General features: G+C 36.5%; 1 protein-coding gene across 2 annotated transcripts in view; it reads right to left on the bottom strand.

Moving 5' to 3' along the window:
* NAB1 (NGFI-A binding protein 1) overlaps positions 1-21,986 on the bottom strand; it is a 48,818-nt gene that overhangs the window by 19,948 nt on the left and 6,884 nt on the right. For both annotated transcript variants that reach the window (XM_024564013.4, XM_045198296.2), the window contains exons 2-4: positions 18,257-19,091; positions 2,746-2,879; positions 204-255 (exon numbers count right to left, since the gene is read on the bottom strand). In XM_024564013.4, the coding sequence (XP_024419781.2) occupies positions 204-255; positions 2,746-2,879; positions 18,257-19,072 (1,002 nt within the window). In that variant the 5' untranslated portion in view covers positions 19,073-19,091. The remainder of the gene's footprint in view (positions 1-203; positions 256-2,745; positions 2,880-18,256; positions 19,092-21,986) is intronic.

Genomic DNA, 21,986 nt, shown 5'->3' with positions numbered 1-21,986 from the left:
CTGACTAGACATCAATCTTATAATTGTTGTTTTCTTCACGAATTTCCTTAGTATCCTACTTCAAATTACTATAGATACTTCAAAGCAAAAAAAGTTCTGTTTTTTAAGATTCTACAATTTACATTTTTCACTAGTTTATGGGACCATCCTTTTTTTAGTGTGAGCTACTAAAGCAAACATTATTAGTGTATATGTAATCATACCTCCACTTTAATTCTCTTTGGAGATAATTCATCTCTTTCTCCACATTTTGACCTGAAGGGAGTGGGAGAAAGAGAGAAAAACTTGAGAAAGTATGAAATTTTATTCCAGCTCAATCTATAAACTTCCACCAAAACGTAACCCCGAAACCCTGGCACCAAAAATAAGACATGTATAATGAACATTGTAATAATAAAAACTAGTCTTTTCATCATGTCTAAATTAACATTAAAAATATACACACACAATTACATTATACATTTTAAAAACCACTACCTAGAACTCCCCATATAGAAAGTAGTAAGTATATAATGATTATCACATAATGAAAAAGGAAAAAAAATCAAAGAGGACTGTATTCCATAATATCCCTTTATGGATTTAGGACAAAAATGACAACAATGGCCATTTAAGATGAATACTTGAAGCAACATGAGATTAAAATGCATTTTATCTATCTACTGAAATTAGAGATGCATTTCCCCTTGACTTAGAGATCCCTCTGCTGGGAATCTATCACACAGACGTACACACACATACATGAACTACTTACTACTGCCAACTGAACTATGGCAAGCCATCAATTGTAAGTTATATCTTCATATAAAAGATGTTAAAATGGGAAAAAAGTATAACTCAGAATCAACAAAATAGGATATGCATAGTGGTATTTATTGTGATATTATTTATAATGAACAAGACTAGAAACAACTCAAGAATCCATCAATAGGGGACTAGTTAAATGAATCATGGTACATCAGTGTAATACCATGCAACTGTAAAAGATGAGGAAGATGTATATATACTCATACTTATAGTAAGAGCTCCAAGACATGTTAAAATAAAAGCAAAATATAGAATAATGTATAAGACATGTTAAAATAAAAGCAAAACACAGAGTAATGTAGACACATGCTACCTATTGTTTTTTTTTAAGAAAGGTGAAAAATGATAGTTGACTTGCCTCTATTTCACACATGGACAAAATCAAGGGGGAGGGTGGAGGTGGGGGAGGGAGGTGGGTTTGGCTGGGATGAGGTGGAAGGATGGGGAGAAAAGTCATACAACTGTAATTAAATAACAATAAAAATTTAAAAAAAAGAAAGGTGAAAAATGAAAAACTATGTATTTCTTTGCACGTGCAAGGTACAAGGTAAAATGAGACAGGAATGGGAGTGCAAGTTTTTGTATTACCTATTTACTTAGTCTTCTAAATTATGTATTTTAAAGTGTATCTAATTAAAAAATATATATGTAAATACTACAGGAAACAGCTAAAAACTGTTGATCATAGTTGCCTCTGGGATACTGCAATAAAAAGGGGGAAGGAAGAAAGGGGTGGAGAAGGGGAACTGCTGAGTTTCATTATAAGCCTCATGTACTATGTGAATTCTTAAATAATGTGCACATATGACTTTGATTAAAATTATTTAAATAAAGCACTCCAACGAAAAATTTTGTATAAAAAAATGAAAAATCACTAAATCAGCTGATTAACCAACCCTAAAAAACAAAACAAAACTTAGAAATAATCCTATAATATTGCTGTATACGCTTACCCTGTTTATTTAGTCTGCATATTTTTACTTGTCAGTTTGTAAATACGTGAGCTCCTGAGTAGGGTAAAAAATGAAGCAGCTATGAGTTTGAAAAATAATGGTGATGACAGCAAATGCCTATAAGGGTTGTTTTCAAACTTGAATGTGCACAAGAATCATGTGGGATGTTTATGAAAGTTTGAATTCCAAGGTTCCATCCCCAGAGATTGTGATTTAACAGGACTGGGAAGGTGCTCAGGATGTGGTTGTTCAACACAGGCTCAGTTATTCTAATGCAAATGGTCACCTGCATCTACTGAGCCGAGGCATGCACAAAGGACGGTGCACTGGAAATCAGGGTCCACGTGGAACCAAGTGAACATAATCAGAATGGTCTGAAACTATAGACAATGCTTGGGGTGCAAGTGAGGAGAAGATGAAGAGTAATACAGTGTGTTTACATTCTATTTTAAAACTACCATTGCTTTTTAACATGAAGTTTTTTTTAAATTTCAAACACATATTCCATATTCCACTTGCTAGTAATAAAATTATCTTCCATTTTTCCCTTAAACACTGGTCAATGGAGTATTTTTATCTATTTAGTTAATCTCATTAGATTGCAAACACCTACAAAAGGAACTAATTTGCTCCCTCAAAGTTCAATTTCATGTAGTTAGTGGTGTACAAATATGTCCATAAATGCTGACTACCCTATTATCATACCCCAAACCAAAGCATCGGCATGAGAGAATGTTTAAAACCCCACCAGAACAATATTATAGTGTTATGGAACTATTTTTTTTTTAAAGAAAGACAAAAGAGAATTAAACAAAACAAAAAAAAACACTTTAGCAATAGTGTTTTGAAAAGTCACTTTACTGTTTAATTTTAGAAAATTATCATCACACTTTTTTCAGACATGCTTATATACTATTAGTGGATGGTATTTCAAGCTCTGCTTCTATCAAGTAATGCAAAAGCACTGCCAATTAGTTAAACTTACTTGGTGGTTCTGTAAGTATATTTATAAGTGACTTCTCGAGAAATTTGCCTAGCCAAGGCAAAAAGTTCATCTCTTCTTGTCAGGAGGCCATTATCCTTCACACAGAGCTGAGCAGCCGCTTCATTAACAGTGAGCTGCATAGCAAAATAAAGTTTTAAAAATTATAAACATTTTTATTTCATCAATATATAAAATATTTCACTGAAGAATATAAAGAAGTCCTATCATTATATAATGAAGTCATAATTGATAAAACTCAGAATGGTCTTTACTCCTAATTAGTTCTAATGCATAATTTCAAAAGAAAATCATATCATCTGCCATCTCTCAAAGTAATCACAATAGTCATCTTAGTTTCATTTATTTATATGATTTCTGTATGTATGTATGTATTTTTATCCCCATCCAAGGATATGCTTATTGATTTTCAAGAGAGGGGAAGGGAAAGAGAGGGAGGGAGAAAAATATCAGGGTGAGAGAGAAACATCGACCAGGGGCCTCTTGTATACACCTTAACTGGGGACTGAACCTGCAACCTGGGCATGTGCCCTAATTGGGAATTGAACCTGTGACCTTGCAGCTTATGAGATAACACTTCAACCAAGTGAGCCACTGGCCAGAGTAATATATGCTTTATTAATTTTTGTTTAGGTATGAGAGTTTATAGAAAATAAGCAAAACAAAATAAAAAGTAAAAAATGTCCTGTATCTCATTTTTCTCATTAAAAAAACCAAGGGATTTGACTATGTGATATGGTGATAATATTTCCCTAACTAAAAGTGAGTATACATGGTCTGGCAGATTTTTTTTCAATATAAACTGACACAAAAATTCCTCAAGGAATAAAAGTTAAATGATTTTAGTTAAAATAGTTACCAAAACACTTAGAACAACGATTATTACAAATCAGGCTATACTGGGAAAGCAAGGTCTTAGAGTCACCGACTCTCTTAAGAGTCATCTAATTCTACTTTTTCATCTAAGAGTTAAATATTGCCTATATAGAGTTGCTAGTTGACCAAACACCCTGTATTAAAATCTAAAATAGTAAATGTTATCCAAAAGTCAAAACCTGTAATTGTTTAATAAACTAGAACATTTTTCCCACATAATTTTGTCAATTTAAAAAGATGTAGCACTGCCAAGACTTTTTTTTTAAAAAAGCAAGAATTCTCGCCCTAGCTAGGTGGGTCAGCTGGTTTGAGTATCGTCCCATACATCAAAAGGTCACAGGTTCAATTCCCAGCCAGGACACATACCTAGGTTGTGAATTCAATAGGGGAACGTACAGGAGGAAACAAACTGATGTTTCTCTCTCACATCAATGTTTGCTCTCTTTCTCTTCCTCTCTAAAATCAGTAAGAACATATTATTGGGGTGAGGATTAAAAGAAAAAAGTAAGAAACATGCTCATTCAAAACATGACTGATGGAAAAAAAAAAAAGAAATTTGATGGCAGACGTCTCAGTTTTCTCAGGGCCCAACAGGGATATCACTACCTCAAAAAAACTCTAACAAGAAGTAAGCAAGGAGACACATTGGACACAAAGTTGTCGTTAGTAATAGTTTTTGTTTTTCTTTTGTAAGAAATCAGGCATTTACTGTTTTTCCTGACTCAAGTACCCACTTTATTAACAATAATTTTTCTTAAGGTTAAAAAAAAGTACAGAGAAGCAAAAGAAGACAATAAATACAGCATGCAATCTTTCCGTAAAAAATGACAATATATCTTTTAATCTATATGATTCCAATATTTCTGCATACATAGAAACACAAATGTGAATTAACAATTTGTAATCTCCTTTTCCCACTAATATATGCCGTATTCTTTACTTTTGCCATGTATTAAGGCCGAAACTTGGCTTGTTTACATTAACATCTGGCACTGACTGGATGCTCAATAAATATTTCTAAGAAAAATAGGGGGTAGTTTAATGTCTAGAGTGAGGTTGATTTAAATACTATTTGATAACATTTCAGTACCAGCTTATGCACAAACATAGAAAACAACTTTTCAACATAAACTAAAAACAATGTTCTAGTATTCCTTCGATCATCCTACCAAGAAAAACAACACAAGGCATTCTTTGTCACTGAATTCAGGCTCCAATGAAAAAAGTAGACTGAAGTCTCCAGGCCCTCAGGGAGCTTTCTGGTAGAAAAACTGAGGCTACAGAAATAAATAGCTTACCCCAAGTTATAGTAAGAAGCCAATCATCAAACTTCTCTATCAAAAATGTATTTTTTGTCAATGTTTTCTAGATTACATGCTCCCAGTCACTAGTAATTAAATCAATAGCCATTATCTTTTTAAAAATGATAATACTTTTTAAAAACCATTACATTTTTCAAATGATAATAAAATACTGAAAAACAATGGTCGCTCACTGTGTCACCATGCTGGGTTTTTTTTTTAATTCTAAGTTTCTAATTTTGTTAAAAGTATAAAATAAGATATTCTCCCTAACTGGTTTACTTACTTCCTCCACTTCCTCTTTTCGTGGCTAAAAATACCAAAATTCCATTCATAGCTTCATGTGAAAAATTTCTTAAAAGTTTGCTTTCTATCATCATAACTAGACTTAAAAAGTCTCTTTAGTGGTAGCTAAAATTGTAACTTTTAACAATCAAATGATTGGGACTTTGGGTTCCTTATTGTCAGCATAAAAGCACTATGTGAATGTTGTGTGACAGGGAGGCTCAAGGTAATCAAGACTTTCATTTCCAGCACAGGGTGCTGTCGTTACCTGACTGGCCCCTTTCACAGGTAACAGCTACAATTTTTGGACAAAGCAGAGGGGAAAAACATTATTTTAAATACATCAATGAGTCAGTAAAACAGTAAGGACTGTTGAGGTCAAAATGAATGAAGAATGTATCTCAAAGGAGTACATTAAGGACAGTTGCTAAACCAGATGAACTTGAGCTTCAACCTTCACAGCCTAATGTGGCTGGTGAGAGTGGAGGGAGAGTAGTGAGAGGAAACACCAAGGATCCTCCAAAGGTGAGGGGTCTAAGACCTCTCCTCTGTAAAGCTAAAATCCCAAAGTGTTATATATGCCCAATGTAAGGCTGACTTAGAAATATACCTCTACCTCCAGGGGCAGTGCAAGGGAAACTACCTGTCTTGAACTTGTTACTGAGTGGGAGAGAACAGAAGATACTCTCTAGAGGTTTCATAACCCAAATCAGCCCTCATATTTTTAGCCCTAATTCACACTAAGTAGTCTGACATTTTATTTTCATGGGGTCCCAGAGTTGCACTGTGTATACAGTACAGGTACCTGGTAGAAGCAAATGCAAATAACCTCTAGGAGAATCCCTTTTCTTCCTAGGCCTCAAAACAGTCCCACAGTTCCAAGAAAAATGAGATCATAGACAAAAATCATAAAACATCCAAAGAAAAAAAAAGCATCAGAAGTAAAAACCAGCAGAAACAACAGATAATAGAATCAGACGTCAAAGACTTCACTTACAGAAGTAAAAGTTGAAAACATGACTAAAGAGTAATACAGTAAAAAAAAAAAAAAAAAAAGCAAGAAAAATTGAGAAATCAGAGGAGAAGAAACTGGGGCAAAGGCAAACAGAATTTCAAAAGCAGACAATAATCAGATAACCACTGACTTTTAAATGTAACAATGAAAACCAAAAGCCAAGGAAATTGTATCTTCAATTGCTAAGGAAAAATAACTGACAATACAGAATTTGATACCCAGAGTAATTATCAATTAAGAATTAGGGCAAAAGATCCAAGATAGCAGTGGAGTAGGTGAAAGCTGCCCTCAACCCCTCTCAGGACCAAACTGGAATTCCAACTAAATTATAAAAGCAGCATCCTGAGTAACAACTGAAGCTGGCTGAAGAGAAGTCTTATAACCAGGGATTTCCAGAAGCAACCATGTTGACACTGGTAGGAAGGGCAGAGACACAAAAAGGGCTGAATCCACTCCCATAGGCAGCAGCAGGAGGGATATCTCAGCTGTGGGGAGTTCCTCCTGAGAAGCATGGGGTCTAAACACCAAACTGGGCTCCCCAGCCCAGGAAGGGGAAGAGGTGCCCACATAACATCGGGCTGTGAAAAGAAACAGTTTCTGCCCACCAGAAAGAGATGAGAGTCTGCTAGAGACACCAGCACCTTCTTAAAAGGACCGCCACACAAAATTTTGTTTGCAGCCAGACACTGGGCCCCAGCAGAGGGAGGGCAGAGCAGACTAGAGACACGAGGAGAAACTGGGGTTTGTGGCTCTGGGAAGGGAGCTGAAGGAACCCTGTGAGGATCCCTGTGCTGAGTCCCTCTCCCATATTGCAGATGACATCTTTCTTGGATGGAGAATTCCCTTCCATGTGGCATTAGCCTGGGGAAAGCAATAGCCCCACCCTCTGGATTCCCTCTTGCCCCACCCTGCGGAGTTTACGCCCCACTGGGGAGTACAGCCAGAGGTTCTTTCAATGACTAAGCCAAATAGGCAGCCAGAAGGCAGAGGTAGACCAAGGCAGATCTCAGAGTGCCTTGGGGCTTTTGCTGACCTGCCCCCAGACCTGCTGCGAATAAAAGTTGGGCTTCATGTGCACCTTGATACTTCCCATGCACACCCAGACCCAGCAGAGGCAGCCACACTGTGGATAGCTTGTAGCTCCAACAGGTTGCTGAGGGCCAGTCACAGGCAGCATCTACATTGGTCTGCACCAGAGGCCCTCCCAAGAGGCTCAGAACCAACAAATCCAGCTTCAGACAACATCAGAGTAGGATCCAATAAGCTTCGCAAGCAATATATCCAAAGGGAGATTTCAGCAGGCACCAAACCCTGCTGAGGCAAATTCCGCTTGGTGTGGTCAGCACCTACCTGTATAGCAGTTCACATGCTGTGGACCAGGATGAACCTCACAGTCAGCCAGCCTAAGGGTCGATCCCTTGCACGAACAGGCCAATATCAAGAAAGACTCAATTACAATAGGAAGGCCCATATAATCCACTCAAGGGACATTTCTGTACCACCAGGCTCAGGTGATCAAGAAGACTGCACCACTGGACCCCATAGGACACCTACTACATAAGGCTACCCACGAAGACTAGGAATCATAGCATATCTATCTAATACATAAAAAACAAACAAAAAGCAGCAGCCAAAATGGGGAGACAAAGAAACAAGACCCAAATGAAAAAACAGCAGAAATCTCTACGAAAAGAGCTAAATGAAATGGAGAAATGTAATTTATCAGCTATAGAGTTCAAAGTAATGGTTATAAGGATGCTCAATAGCATGAAAAAAAAGACATAGAAACCATAAAAAAGAACAGTCAGAAATGAAGAATACACTATCTGAAATGAAGAATACACTGGAAAGAATAAACAGTAGGTTGGATGAAGCAGAGGATCAAATCAGTGATTTGGAAGACAAGGTAAAAGAAAACACCCAATCAGAATAGCAAAAAGAAAAAAGATTTTTTAAAAAACAAGGATAGTTTTAAGGGACCTTTGAGACATCATGAAGCGTAACAACACCCACATTACAAGGGTACCAAAAGGAGAAGAAAGAGAGCAAGAGATCAAGAACCTATTTGAAGAAATAATGACCAAAAACTTCCCTACCCTGGTGAAGGAAAAAGACACACAAGTCCAGGAAGCACAGAGAGCTGCAAACAAGATAGACTCAAAGAGGCCCAAACCAAGACACATCAAAATTAAAATGGCAAAGGTTAAAAACAAAGAGAGAATCCTTCTTCATATTTCAAACTTACCATTTATTTTTTGTTGTATTTTTTCCATTACCATTTATCCTGCCTATACTCTCTTCCACCTCCATCCACATTACCCCCACCCCATCACCACACTGTTGTCAACAAAGAGAGAATCTTAAAACCCACAAGAGAAAGACAGACCATTATCTACAAGGGAGCTCCCATAAGACTATCAACTAATTTCTCAACAGAAATATTTCAGGCCACAGGGAACTGGCATGAAATATTCAAAGTGCTGAAAAGCAAGGACCTACAACCAAGGCTACTTTACCCAGCAAGGCTCATTTAAAATTGAAGGATAAATAAAGAGCTTTGGGGATTTGTTACCACCAAACCACTATTACCAGAAATGTTAAAGGACCAAGGAGGAGAAGGAAGAAGGAGGAAGAAGACAATGACAACAACAACAAAGTAACATAGTTAAAAGAAAAAAATCGCAATAAAGACATACCTATCAATAATCACTTTAAATGTAAATGGCTTAAATGTTCCAATCAAAAGACACAGGTTACCTAAATGCATAAGAAAACAAGATCTTATATGCTGTGTGTAAGAGACTCAGCTCAGAATAAAAGATACACACAGACTAAAACTAAAGGAATGGAAAAAGATATTTCATGCAAATGCAAAGGGAAAAAAAGGTGGGTAGCAATACTTACACCTGACAAAATAGAGTGTTTTTAAAAAGGCTACAGTAAGAGACAAAGGACACTACATAATGATAAAGGAAGCAATCCAACAAAAGGATATAGCCCTTGTAAACATTTATGTATCTCACATAGAAGCACCTAAATATGTAAAGCAAATCTTGATGGACATAGGGAGGGATTGACAGTAATACAGTCACAGTAGGGGATTTTAACACCCCACTGATATTAACGGATAGATCTTCCAGAGAATCAACAACAAGACAGCAGCCTTAAATGACACACTACATCAAATGGATTTAATAGATATCTTTAAAGCATTTCACCCCCAAGCAGCAGAATATACATTCAAGTGCATATGAAATATTTTCTAGAATAGACCACATCTTAGGACACAAAACAAGTCTTAATAAATTTAAGAAGACTGAAATCATATCAAGCACCTTCTCTGACTGTAATTGTATGAAACTAGACATCAATTAAGAAGAAAAAAACAACAGGAAAATCACACAAAGACATGGAGGCTAAATAATATGTTACTAAACAATGAATGGGTTAACAATGAGATCAAGGAAGAAATTAAAAGATACCTTTAAATGAATAAAAGTGAGAACACAACAACCCAAAATCTATGGGACATAGTGAAAACAGTCCTAGGAGGAAATGACTGTTGGAGGGATTGAGGGAAAAAAGAGAGACAGAAGAGAGAAGAGAGGGAAAGATGGGGCAGAGGGAGAGAGGAAGCTCATGGGCACAGACAGAAGTGTGGTAATTGCTGGGGGGAAGGAGAGGGTGGTGAGGATATAGAGGGGATAAATGGTGATGAAAGATACTTAACTTGGGGTGGTGAACACACAATACAGAGGGCATATGGTATGTTACAGAACTGTGCACCTGAAACCTGTATAATTTTGTTAACCAGTATCACCCCAATAAATTCAATGAAAGGGAAAAAAGAGAAAATACAGAGAAAGATCTGTGTATGATCTATTCTTCTGTAAAATAACTGAATATAATCCAGCTTCTGTATCTATTATTTAAGACATTATTGGGTGTATATGAAACAAGGTTGATAATTTTTAAGCTAGGTGATGGCAACATGGGAATTTATTGCATTATTCTTTCTACTTTGTGTACATATGAAATTTTCCATTAAAACAGATTAAAATAAGAATCAAGGTAAAAAAAATCGGGGCAAAATATTTTCTAGTGAGGTGGAGAAGGACAGAGCTTGCCATTTGTAGAACTTTATTTAAAAAATTCTACATGATGCACCTCTGGCTAAAAGTAAATTTACTCCAGATGGTCAATTTGAGATATAAAAAGTTGAAAAGGGGAAGAAATACAAAACAAATGAATGGAAATAAATTCAAAATATTAGTCATTATAATAAATGTAAATGAACCAAATGTTCTAGTTAAAAGACAAAGAATGTAAGACTGGGCCCTGGCTGGTGTGGCTCAGTGGATTGAATGATGGCCTGTGAACCAAAGGGTCATGGGTTCGATTCCTAGTCAGGGCACATGGCTGTGTTGCGGGCCAGGTCCCCAGTAAAGGGTGTGTGAGAGGCAACCACACATTGATGTTTCTGTCTCTCTCTTCCTCCCTTCCCCTCTCTCTAAAAATAAATAAACAAATAATAAAATTTTGGAAAAAAAGAATGTAAACTGAATTTTTAAAAAATCCAACTATTGGTATTTATAAGAGATATAGCTAAAACATGAATTAGGAAAGACTTAAAAGATTATAAAAAATTCTAACATTCAATTACTAACAAAAAGAAAGCACTTGTATTTTTATTAAAATCAAAGAAAATGTTTTTAAAGCAAAATGCATTATTAAATGCAAGATTAATAAGGTTACTGCATAATATAAAGAGAAATAGATAACTCCACAATTACAATAGGTGATTTTATATTTTTAATTTTTTAAGATGATTTATTTATTTATTTATTGTTAGAGAGAGGGGAAGGGAAGGAAAAAGAGGGAGAGAGACATTACTGTGTGGTTGCCTTTCACATGCCCACAACTAGGGACCTGGCCCACAACCCAGGCATGTGCCCTGACTGGGAATCAAACTGGCGACCCTTTGGTTTGCAAGCCAGCACTCAGTCCAGAGCCACACCAGCCAGGGCACAGTAGAGTGATTTTAACACACAACTCTCAGTCACTGATAGAGCAAGTCAAAAAAAAAAAAAGTAATACTAGATAATTTGAATAACAGAGTTAATAAGCTTGTTGAAACACATACACAGAACACTCTCCCACCACAACTGAAGAAACACATAAAAAAAAACACTCACCACATACTGGGCCATAACTAAAATCTCAAAAAATTTAAAGGGTTGGCAATATGCAAGCTATGTTCTCTGACTATAATGTAATTCAGTTAGAAATCATTAGGAAAAATAATTAAGGAAAAAACCCTCATATTTGAAAAATAAAAAGAAACACTTCTAAATAACTCAAGAGTCACCAAATAAATTATAAAGAGAAATAATCAGAACTGAAAATAACTTTGTATTAAGACTTTGAATAATGCTAATTCAATACACAGTAAGAATTTAGAGCCTTATTTTTTTACATTAGAGAAGAACTAGCATTCATGAACTAAGCACCCAATTTAAATGAGAGAAGGACAATAAAATAAACTAAGAAAACAGAACATACACACAGCACAACTAAGCATATCAACTAAACCAAAAGGTGCTTCTTCAAAAAGATTAGGAATTGGAAACTTTCTTTCGCAAAAGGTCAGACAGAAAATATTTTACCTTTACAGGCCAACATAGTCTATGTTACAACTACTGAACTCTGACATATAGCTCACAAGCAGTCACAGACATAAACAAATGGGTACGGCTGTGCTCTAATATATGTTTATCTACAAAATCAGGAGGCGGGCTAGATTTGGCCCACAGGCTCTAGTTTGCAGCTACCTGAAAAGATTAATGAAATTGACACACCTCTGGCAAAACTGATCCAGGGAAAATGGATTTAACTATAAAAATAATATTAGATCTTAAAAATTATAAACAACTTTATGCGAGTGAGTTTGAAAACTTGGATGAACATATTCTTAGCAAAATGTGACTTAACGAAAGTGACTCAAAAGCAAACAGACTAACACCCTGGCTGGTGTGGCTCAGTGGACTGAATGCCAACCTGCAAACGGAAGGGTTGCCAGTTTGTTCCCCAGGCAGGGCACATGTCTGGGTTGCAGGCCAGGTCCCCAACTGGGGGTGTGCAAGAAGTAACCACTCATTGATGTTTCTCTCCCTCTCTTTCTCCTTCCTCTCTCTCAAAAGATTTTATTTTTAAAGAAATTAAAATAAAATGAAAAAGAAACAGACTACCCTACAAGTCCTAATCCATTTTTTGAAATGATCAAAAGGAAATGGCCAACATTTGTGTTTAAGTATTAGATGCTGAAGTCTATCCATTCTAAGCTGAGAGTTCAGAATAAAGCATCATAACTTACTAATAAATGTGTTCAGGTCTATGGGGTTCCCAGATTCAGCATTCTTTCTCTCTCAAAACTAAGACTGTTGAACTCTGAAACACTCAGCCTTGACTTCTCAACACTACAATGGAAACTGACCTTATAAACTTGACATCATCATCCTTATCTAGATAATGTGCTTACCACTCCAATTCCTGCAGAAGTTCTACTAGGTCTACTATTTACCAATTGACTCGATCTATATACATGCCCCTCTTCCCCTTCCTATCTTTGAGTCCAGAGCTGCTTTGGTTGGAAGTTGCTATCTGCTGACAAATATTCTATTTGTCAGCAAAAAGCCCCTACCTCCACATCTCAGGTTTCTAGCATTCATTTTAAGTATTCCCTTATTTTGGGAAAATCATAATGTTCTCATTACTTAAATACCATCTGTACCTATTTATCCAAAGAGGCAAAGAGCCCCTAAGCAAAAGCCAAGTGTGAAATAATTCATTATGGACTTTTTTAAAGTAGGTTATAATTTTTTTAAATAATGTGAGGTACGTGGGTTTATTAAAGTAATTTTTTAACATACTTTTGCTTTGATAAAGATACAGGTCTTGTAACTAAACTTTGTGTTTTATCTGCTGTGTTTTATATATGCATGACCCATGGACACATACAACGATATGGGAATTGCCTGGGGAGAGGGTTGCGTGGAGGTGGGCAAAGGTAGAAAAAGTAGGGACAACTGTAATAACATAAACAAAAAAAGCAATTAAAAATTACATGAAAACTGGATTAAAACATGAAATGTAACTGCCAACATGTTATGCCCTTTGTTTTCTATTGCTGACAGCCTTTTAGTAGATTCATTTATTGGTTCATAGGTAGTGAAAGTGTCCAAGAATATCTGATTTATACCACTAAGTGTATTTTCTAGCTCCACTCACAAGTTCTCGTGAGTTAGATGTTGTATGGCAACAACAAACGTAATGATTGTAAAAGGATATGCCCAAAATAGATCAAATCACTGATTCACTGCATTTAAGTAATTTTGCTAACCAATTCTATGATCTTAAGCTCTAGTATACACTCATACCTAAACTCATTTATTTAAAAAAATCAGATAGTAAACTTGCTGCAAACCTATTAATATACAAAAGTCAGCCAGTGAGAGAAATTTTTTTAAATGTGGGAAACATTCATTTACAACAATTTATTTATAACAATCTTATATATCTGTATATCCTGTATTAAAAAATAAATTTACATATATGTTATATAGGCATTTAACATACATATATATAATACACAGTACATGACCTAATAAGAAATGTGCAAAACCTGTATAAAAAAAAACCTTAAAAAATTACCCAGGAATATAAAAGATCTAAGTAAGTAACTATATACCCTGTATTACTGTATAGGAGTTTTCATTATTGTAAAATGATTTTTCCAAATTAATCTCTACTTGTAAGGCATTTCTAATGAAAATACCAGCAGAAATTTTGGGGAAATTTGACGAGTGCATTAAAAAATTTCATTTGGAGGGAGAAATGCATAAGATTACTTAAAAAAACAGAGGCTGCAATATAAGACTATTGAAGGGGCACTTGCCTTTCCAGGCATTATATTATTTAGCTAAATTAATTAAAATAACTCTATACTGGTGAAAGATTAAAGAACTAGACGGATAAACTCACATAAAACATAAAATTAAACTTCCACATGGCAGTCTGAAAGTCCAAAGGACAAATGAGAATCTGGGAAAATATTTACAACATCAGACAAAAGGTTAATATCCTTAGCATATAAAAAGTTCAAACCAACCAACATTTTTAAAGGTAAGACAAAAATCTCAACATTAAAACAAAGAATATAAACATAAAATTAAATCTGTTAAACATATGAAAAGATATTTATCCTCACTAAGCAAACTAAATTTGCACAATAAAAATTTCTCCTCTACTAGACTGGCAAAGATTAAAAAGAATGATAGTCAATAACACTGTAATAACTACGTATGGTGCCAGGAAATACATAGTGCCAGTACAGTACTACATAATATTGCTTAGGAAATAGCAAGGAAACACTTTGTAAAGTATATGATTGTCTAACCACTATGCTGTACACTGGAACTAATACAAAATACTTTTGAATGTAAGCTGTAATTGAAAAAATAAAAAACACTTTAAAAGAATGATAAACACAATATTAGCAAAATAGCAGAATGTGGAGAAATGGACACTTGCATATAATGATAGTGGAAGTGTAAACTGTTGCAGTTTTTAGAAGGCAGTTTAGCAGTATGTACTAAAATATTAAATATACATATCCTTTGATCCCATAATGTACATGTTGAAACCTACAGAAAAACATTCAGAAGCCTGTAAAGGTACACGTGTATAATGTTCAACTATCACCATATTTAATATCAAAAAAGCAAACAACCTATATAATATCAAAAAGTGAATGGTTAAGATAAATAATGGAATACAATGCAACTCATAAATAAGGTAGCTCTAGACTTAAAAAGTACCTAATTGGTTTTCTGGCCAAGATGCTTTGCTTCCTTGCAAAATCAAAAGAAGGATAACAACCAATTTAAAACGAAAAAACAATCAGAACTGCCAGAAAATTGAACTGTATCGAAGTCTGACAACCAAAGAGTTAAAGAAGAAACATTCATCTAGACTGGTAGGAGGAGTGGAGATGGAAAGTCTGGTCAGAGTGGACACACGACAAGGTGGTGGCTGGCAGAGCAGGTGGTCCCACATTTGTGTGTGGATAAGCTGGGAGGAATAACTGGGGAGTGAGACAAACCATGCAACCCAGGGTTCCAGTGTGGGAAATTAAAGCCTCAAAACCTCTGGCTGTAAAAATCTGGGGGTTGCTGCAGCAGGAGAAACTCTGCCTCATAGGAGAGTCTGTTGAAAGAGCCCATGGGATCCTAGAACGTACACAAGCCGACCCACCTGGGAATCCGAAAGCGCACAATACATTTGTGGGAAGTAATTGAAAGCGGGCAAGAGCTGAGCAAGTGGTACCGTTCCATCTCAGAACCCTCCCCAACAGAGAGTGCCACAACACAGCCAAGTGGGGTGCCCCACCCTGGTGAATACCTAAGGCTCTGCCTCTTACAACATAAATGATGTCCCGAGACAAAGAAATATGGCCCAAGTGAAAGAACAGATCAAAACTCCAGAAAAAGAACTAAGTGATGAGGAGATAGCCAACCTATCACATGCAGAATTCAAAACTCTAGTATTCAGGATGCTCACAGAAATGGTTGAGTTTGGTCTCAAAATAAAGGAAGAAGTGAAGGCTATACAAAGTGAAATAAAGAAAAATATACAGGTAACCAACAGTGAAGGGAAGGAAACTTGGACTCAAATCAACGATTTGGAATAAAAGGAAGAAATAAACGTTCAACCAGAACAGAATGAAGAAACAAGAATTCAAAAAAATGAGGAGAGACATAGGACTTCTAAGGCAACGTCTGAATTATAGGGGTGCCAGAAGAGGAAGAGCAAGAAATTGGAAACTTACTTGAACAAATAATGAAGGAAAACTTCCCCAATCTGGTGAAGGAACTAGACATACAAGTCCAGGAAGCTCAGAGAGTACCAAAGAAGTTGGGCCCAAATGGGAACACACCAAGATTACACATCATAATTAAATTACCCAAGATTAAAGATAAGGAGAGAATCTTAAAAGCAGGAATAGAAAAGGAGACAGCTACAAAGGAGTACCCATAAGACTGTCAGCTGATTTCTCAAAAGAAACCTGACAGGCAAGAAGGGGCTGGAAAGTAGTATTCAAAGTCATGAAAGGCAAGGACCTACATCCAAGATTACTCTATCCAGCGAAGCTATCATTTAGAATGGAAGGGCAGATAAAGTGCTTCCCAGATAAGGTCAAGTTAAAAGAATTCATCATCACCCAGCCCTTATTATATGAAATATTAAAGGGATTTATCTAAGAAAAAGAAGAAGGTCAAAACTATGAACAGTGAAATGACAACAAACTTAAAATTATCAACAACTGAACCTAATAAAAAAAAACAAAAACAAACTAAGCAAACAACTAGAACAGGAACAGAATCACAGAAATGGAGACCACATGGAGCGTTATCAGCGGGGAAGAGGCTAGGGGAGAATGGGGGGAAAAGGTACAGGGAATAAGAAGCATAATGGTGGGTACAAAATAGACAGCGGGAGGTTACGAATAGTATAGGAAATGGAGAAGCCAAAGAACTTATATGTACAACCCAGGGACATGACCTAAGGGGGGCAATGTTGGAAGGAGGGGGTTGCAGGGAGGAGAGGGATAAAGGGGAGAAAAATATGAGACAACTGTAATAGCATAATCAATAAAATATACTTTAAAAGTATACCTAATAGTATACTGTACTGTGCATGTACTGTTAATTTTTAAAAAGAAAGGAATTTGGAGAACAGTGTGTAAATATGAACCCATATTTGTATATGTAAAGAAAAGCACCTAATAGCTTACAGATTCAATCACTTTACATCCTTTTGCAATAACTGAATAGTTATTTTACAATAAATAAATACAATACAAATGAATGTAATACAAAAAAATAAATATTTAACAATAAGTATATATTCTTTTTTGGTGTTAAGAGTATAAGTCTGGGGGAAAAACCTCATGTTTCTAACATGAAATTCTGCATCCAGCTAGACATTTTTTTCCAAACAGGGCTCATTTCTTTCTTCTAAAAAATAAATGGCTATTAAAAATTTAGCTATGAAATATCCTTTTTAGTTTTGAAAATGCACTTATTTTTCAAGCATTTGTTGGGTGTGTTAGTCTCTGAGGATTTTTTATAATGAGTGAGATATTATCTCTGCATTGAAGAGACCCAAATATACTGAGAGAGACAGACTAGTGTACAATAAGTACAATAAAGTGCTGAAATTAAAGTTACTGCAATGTAGTATACGTAGGAATAAAAATGGAAAGGTCATTCTAATTGAGGGGAAACATATCAGAAGAGAGTGAAGCTTATGCTTGAGTTAAATCATAAAAATGTGTTGGCCAAACAGACAAGAGAAAGGGAGTAAATGAAATGCTATGTGCGTATGTGTGTGTGTGTGTGTGTATGCATTTTTACAATTAATCAGAATACTTCCGGGTAGAGCACTGAAGATAAAACAATAAGATATTTAAATGCTAAATGTCAAACCAAAACAATATAAATCCACATAAATGAAACCAAAGTGATAATTAATTCTTCCAATATTCACCTAATATAATTTTGTACGCTACGCTAGCTGAAAATTACTTTAAGTTCTGGTTATTTATACAAGTTTTTTTTCTAAAAAATTTCTACAAAAATGTTTTAAAATGATAAAACACTTAAAATCCCTTTTGATGTCTTAATTAAAAAACAGTCTTGTAAAGTCAAAGACTTTATGCCTTCACTGTTTAAATTTTTCTAAGTCATCCCACACTGTAGTTCCAAAGTTCAACATAAAAATACCCTAACACAATAAATATGGTCTTTCATAAAAGAGTTATATTTTGCGAAGACCTAAATGTTTTTAATACTGCTTTTAGGGAGTACATCTCCTCTGCTGCAAACGCTTACCAAACTTTTCTCTTAGTCAACACAACATGCCACATACAGACAGAGAAAAAACATGGTCTTTTTACCTCGTGAAGTGTGAGATGTTTCCCATCCTTTCTCTTTGAGTCAAACCTGCCATATATTGCACTGTATTTTCGAATTTCCTCCTCTTTGTGTGGATCATCATCACTCATCTCAAAGATGTGACCGATCATTTTGGCCAACTTCTTGTTGGTTTTTAGCAGCTCTTTCACTTCATTCAAGTCACTTTTTGGCAGCGTAGAAACCATTCGCTCCACACACTCGGCTACAGAGAGCGCGGCTGCAGCATCCAGTGCCTCACTGGTTTCTTTTGGGGAAGCTGGGGAGCCGAGATCTGCTGGGGAGAGGCTGTGCTCACTCTCAGTGGCATGGTGGCCTTGCCAGAGTCTGGACTCACCAATACCCTGCAGCGCTAAGCTCCCCATATCTGATTTCCCCTGTCCCAGGCTCTGCACACAGGTGATGGCAGCACACTTGGGGACTTTTACATGAGGTTCCCGGGCACTGCTATTCCTTTCATAACTGTTACAGGATATTCCCAGCCACGTTGGCGATCCCTCTGGTAACTTATAGATGGGTATGCTACTAACAGGCAGGGAAGTCAGCGGCTGATTGAAAAGGCCAGGGTTTGTAACCCAGTCTCTCAATGCCTTCTGTAGCCTTCTAACATGAAGGGGCTTGCTAGCCATGCCCACAAGGGCCATGATTTCCAAGAATTCCTCTTCTCCAGCTTCACAGAGTTGCTGGACATCATCACCACCTTGTTGGATAAAGGCATCAAAATAAGAAAGCAGATTGGCTTTTTGCAATATTCTATACAGCTGCAACTCCCCCAGGGTCCTGGGCAAGGCCGCAGCCATTACTGTGGATGTGTTTAACCTGCAAAAAGAAGAGAGGAAATACTTATCACACTTGCTCTAAACTTCTTAAACCCAGTATTTGTTAGACACTACGGAATGTAAGAATACAGTATGGGCCCTGACTGGTGTGGCTTAATTGGTTAAGTGACCTACTGCAAAGCAAGGGGTTGCTGGTTGATTCCCGGTCAGGGCACGGGCCTGGGTTGTGGTTCGGTCCTCAGTGGGGGTGCGTGCAAGAGGCAACCAACAGATGTTTCTTTCTTACACTGATGTTTCTCTCCCTCTCTCCCTCCCTTCCCTTCTCTCTAAAAATAATAAATAAAATCTTAAAAAAAAGAATGAAGTATGGGAAGGACAGAAACAAGAAGCATTTGCACAGCAACTGACTGTTAAGGAAGCATGCTCTCTGAACACAAGTATCTCATTTTTCTCTCCTAACAACCCCAATGGTCAGTATAATTGTTTCCATTTTAAAGAGAAAAATATAAAGGCTCCAAGATAACAAGTAATTTGCCTGAGATCTCACAACTAGTTAAACAGAAGTCTAGGGACTCACACCAAGGCTCACAGGGCTTTATATCCCATATTTTTGACTATTCGCTTTGCTGCTTCCATGGTGTGGACACAGAGGTGAAGTGAGGGATAATCAAATTCAGAAGGAGGTAAGAAGGATATTATTACACCATTCATTGAATACTTATTTTGTGCCAGATAATATGATAAACACTTTATATTACAGTATGTCTAATCCTCATCACAGCCCTGCAAGATATAGCTATTCCTTTTTATAAAGAAAAAAAATAGCAACATTAGTCTGACAGGCAGAGGAAGAAAGCTCTCAGTATGAACTGGAGGTGAGAAGACAGAAGGTAATGTATTAGGAAACAAGAGAAAAAGAGGCAGGAAAAATTCAAACAAATAAATGACAAGACTTGGTGATCATTTAGGTATAAGTGATGAAGGAGAGTAAATTGTTACACTTTATACGGTCCCAGGAACAAAAGAGTAAAATGAAGATTGGAGCACATATGTGAGAGTCTAGAACTGTGACAGGCATTGGCGATATAGAAAAATCAGGACGATGGGATTCCCTTTCAAACACATTGTACTTCATGGCACAGGACTGGAATCCAAGTGTGTGTAAGGGTTAGAGATATATGATGAAAGGAGGGAGGGTGAGTAAACCCTCCAAAGAAGCAACAGAGAGCCTAAGATACAGCCACGAAGAAACATTTTAGAGCCCAAGCAAGATAGAGAAGCCTGCCTTTAAAGAGAAAGAACAAGACCTAGCAAAGTATGTCTTGACCTCTTAGCAGCCTTTAAAAGTTATTCAGTTGCCTGGAGACCTCCCACATACAAGGAGTTGGCCAAGTACTTCCATTTAAGAGAAACAAACATGTAATAATGCACCCTCTTAGGATTAAAAGGACCCTGTAGCCCTCTATGGAGAAAATTACACAAGGCCAAAAGAATACATACATCAGAGGAAAACAGAAGCTCCACTCTCAATTTAGAATAGTATGGAGCCATCATTAACTGGGAGATAAGGCAAGCAGGGGAATATCAGGAACATCCCTGAAGGCCAGGAAGAGATCAAATCTGGACTTTTGCTTTATGCCATCAATCAGAATGCTACACAAAATTCTAGTCTCAGTCATCCTATCCAAGGAGAATCCATCTCCTTACCACCCTAAGCAGTGACTCCTGAAAAGCCCCATCTCCAGGAACCAGTGTGTTAACCACAATCTGCTTTGATCAGCTAGTGACCCCCTCAAATCTTTAGACTTTTTATTTTAAAACTGTATTGCCAGGTGAACTGATGCCTTTCCAAGAGACATAAAATAAATTGAATTGGGACCCAGTAGATTCTACAAACACCCAGGAAATCACTTGGGGTGCTTTTGAAAGAATACTTTCCAGGCTTCTAAGCTGCATCTCACAAGGCTCCCATGATTTGGCAAATATGGCAAACCACACTAGAAGATTCCTATTTAGTATACCCTCTGGGTACCGCAAACTCCTATATGTTCTGTGATCATCTAGGTTAAGTCTCCCTTTGTGTTCATATCACCTCAGTCCTCTAGACAAAAACACTCTTGCATCTTCTAAACTGCCCAGAGGACGATCTGTTTGTCCTCCCACTGGAGGGGAGACGCTCCAGTGAGAGAGTGTATCACCCAGCTGGAAATTACCCCACAAAAACATAGCTCTCAAGAGTTACAGACACAAGTTAAATTGTTTTTTTTCATTATACCAAAGAGAAATGCTTCTAGAAAATGTCTAAAGTATAAGAAACTTACTTCCCCATCACACATCTAACACAATAGCTCCACAGGCTATGAACTCAAGAGCATATACAAAAAATTACATATACACACCTATGTACATGCACACATGCACAAAATCTTTTTATGAGAGGACTGTAACTATGCAAGGTTTATGCTATCATCAATTATGTCATCATATGTACTCCCCCAAATTATGAAATAGAGGAAAGACTATAAGAAAAAATCTAGATGAATAGAATTTTTGAATTTTTTATAAGCAATAAGAAAAAATAGATATTAGACAAAATTTTTTAACAACTTAAAAGGAGACCTAAAGACCCAAACTTTGGTTTTATTATTCTGAGATAAGGCAATGATTTTTAAAAATATTCATTTTCAATAGTTTATCCTTTCTCATCTTTACCCATAAAGGAAACCCCCTAGAAAACGCTCATGTGCTGGTGAGAAAGAAGTAGTTGTGATTATAGTATCTCTGTAAGGACTGACAGGACCAAGTGTACATTTCCAAAGTCAAGATATATAAGTAGGTGAACTATCAGAGTCCCAAGAGACTTTCTAAAGGCCCACTCTTACTGTTTGTTTCCTACAAAAGTGTGCTGTGATCATTTAAACACCCACCACTTCAT

The sequence above is a fragment of the Desmodus rotundus genome, chromosome 2, assembly GCF_022682495.2.
Source record: "Desmodus rotundus isolate HL8 chromosome 2, HLdesRot8A.1, whole genome shotgun sequence".
Lineage (NCBI taxonomy): Eukaryota > Metazoa > Chordata > Mammalia > Chiroptera > Phyllostomidae > Desmodus > Desmodus rotundus.
The sequence above is the reverse complement of the archived record's forward strand: the minus strand, read 5'-3'. Positions and strand labels throughout refer to the sequence as shown.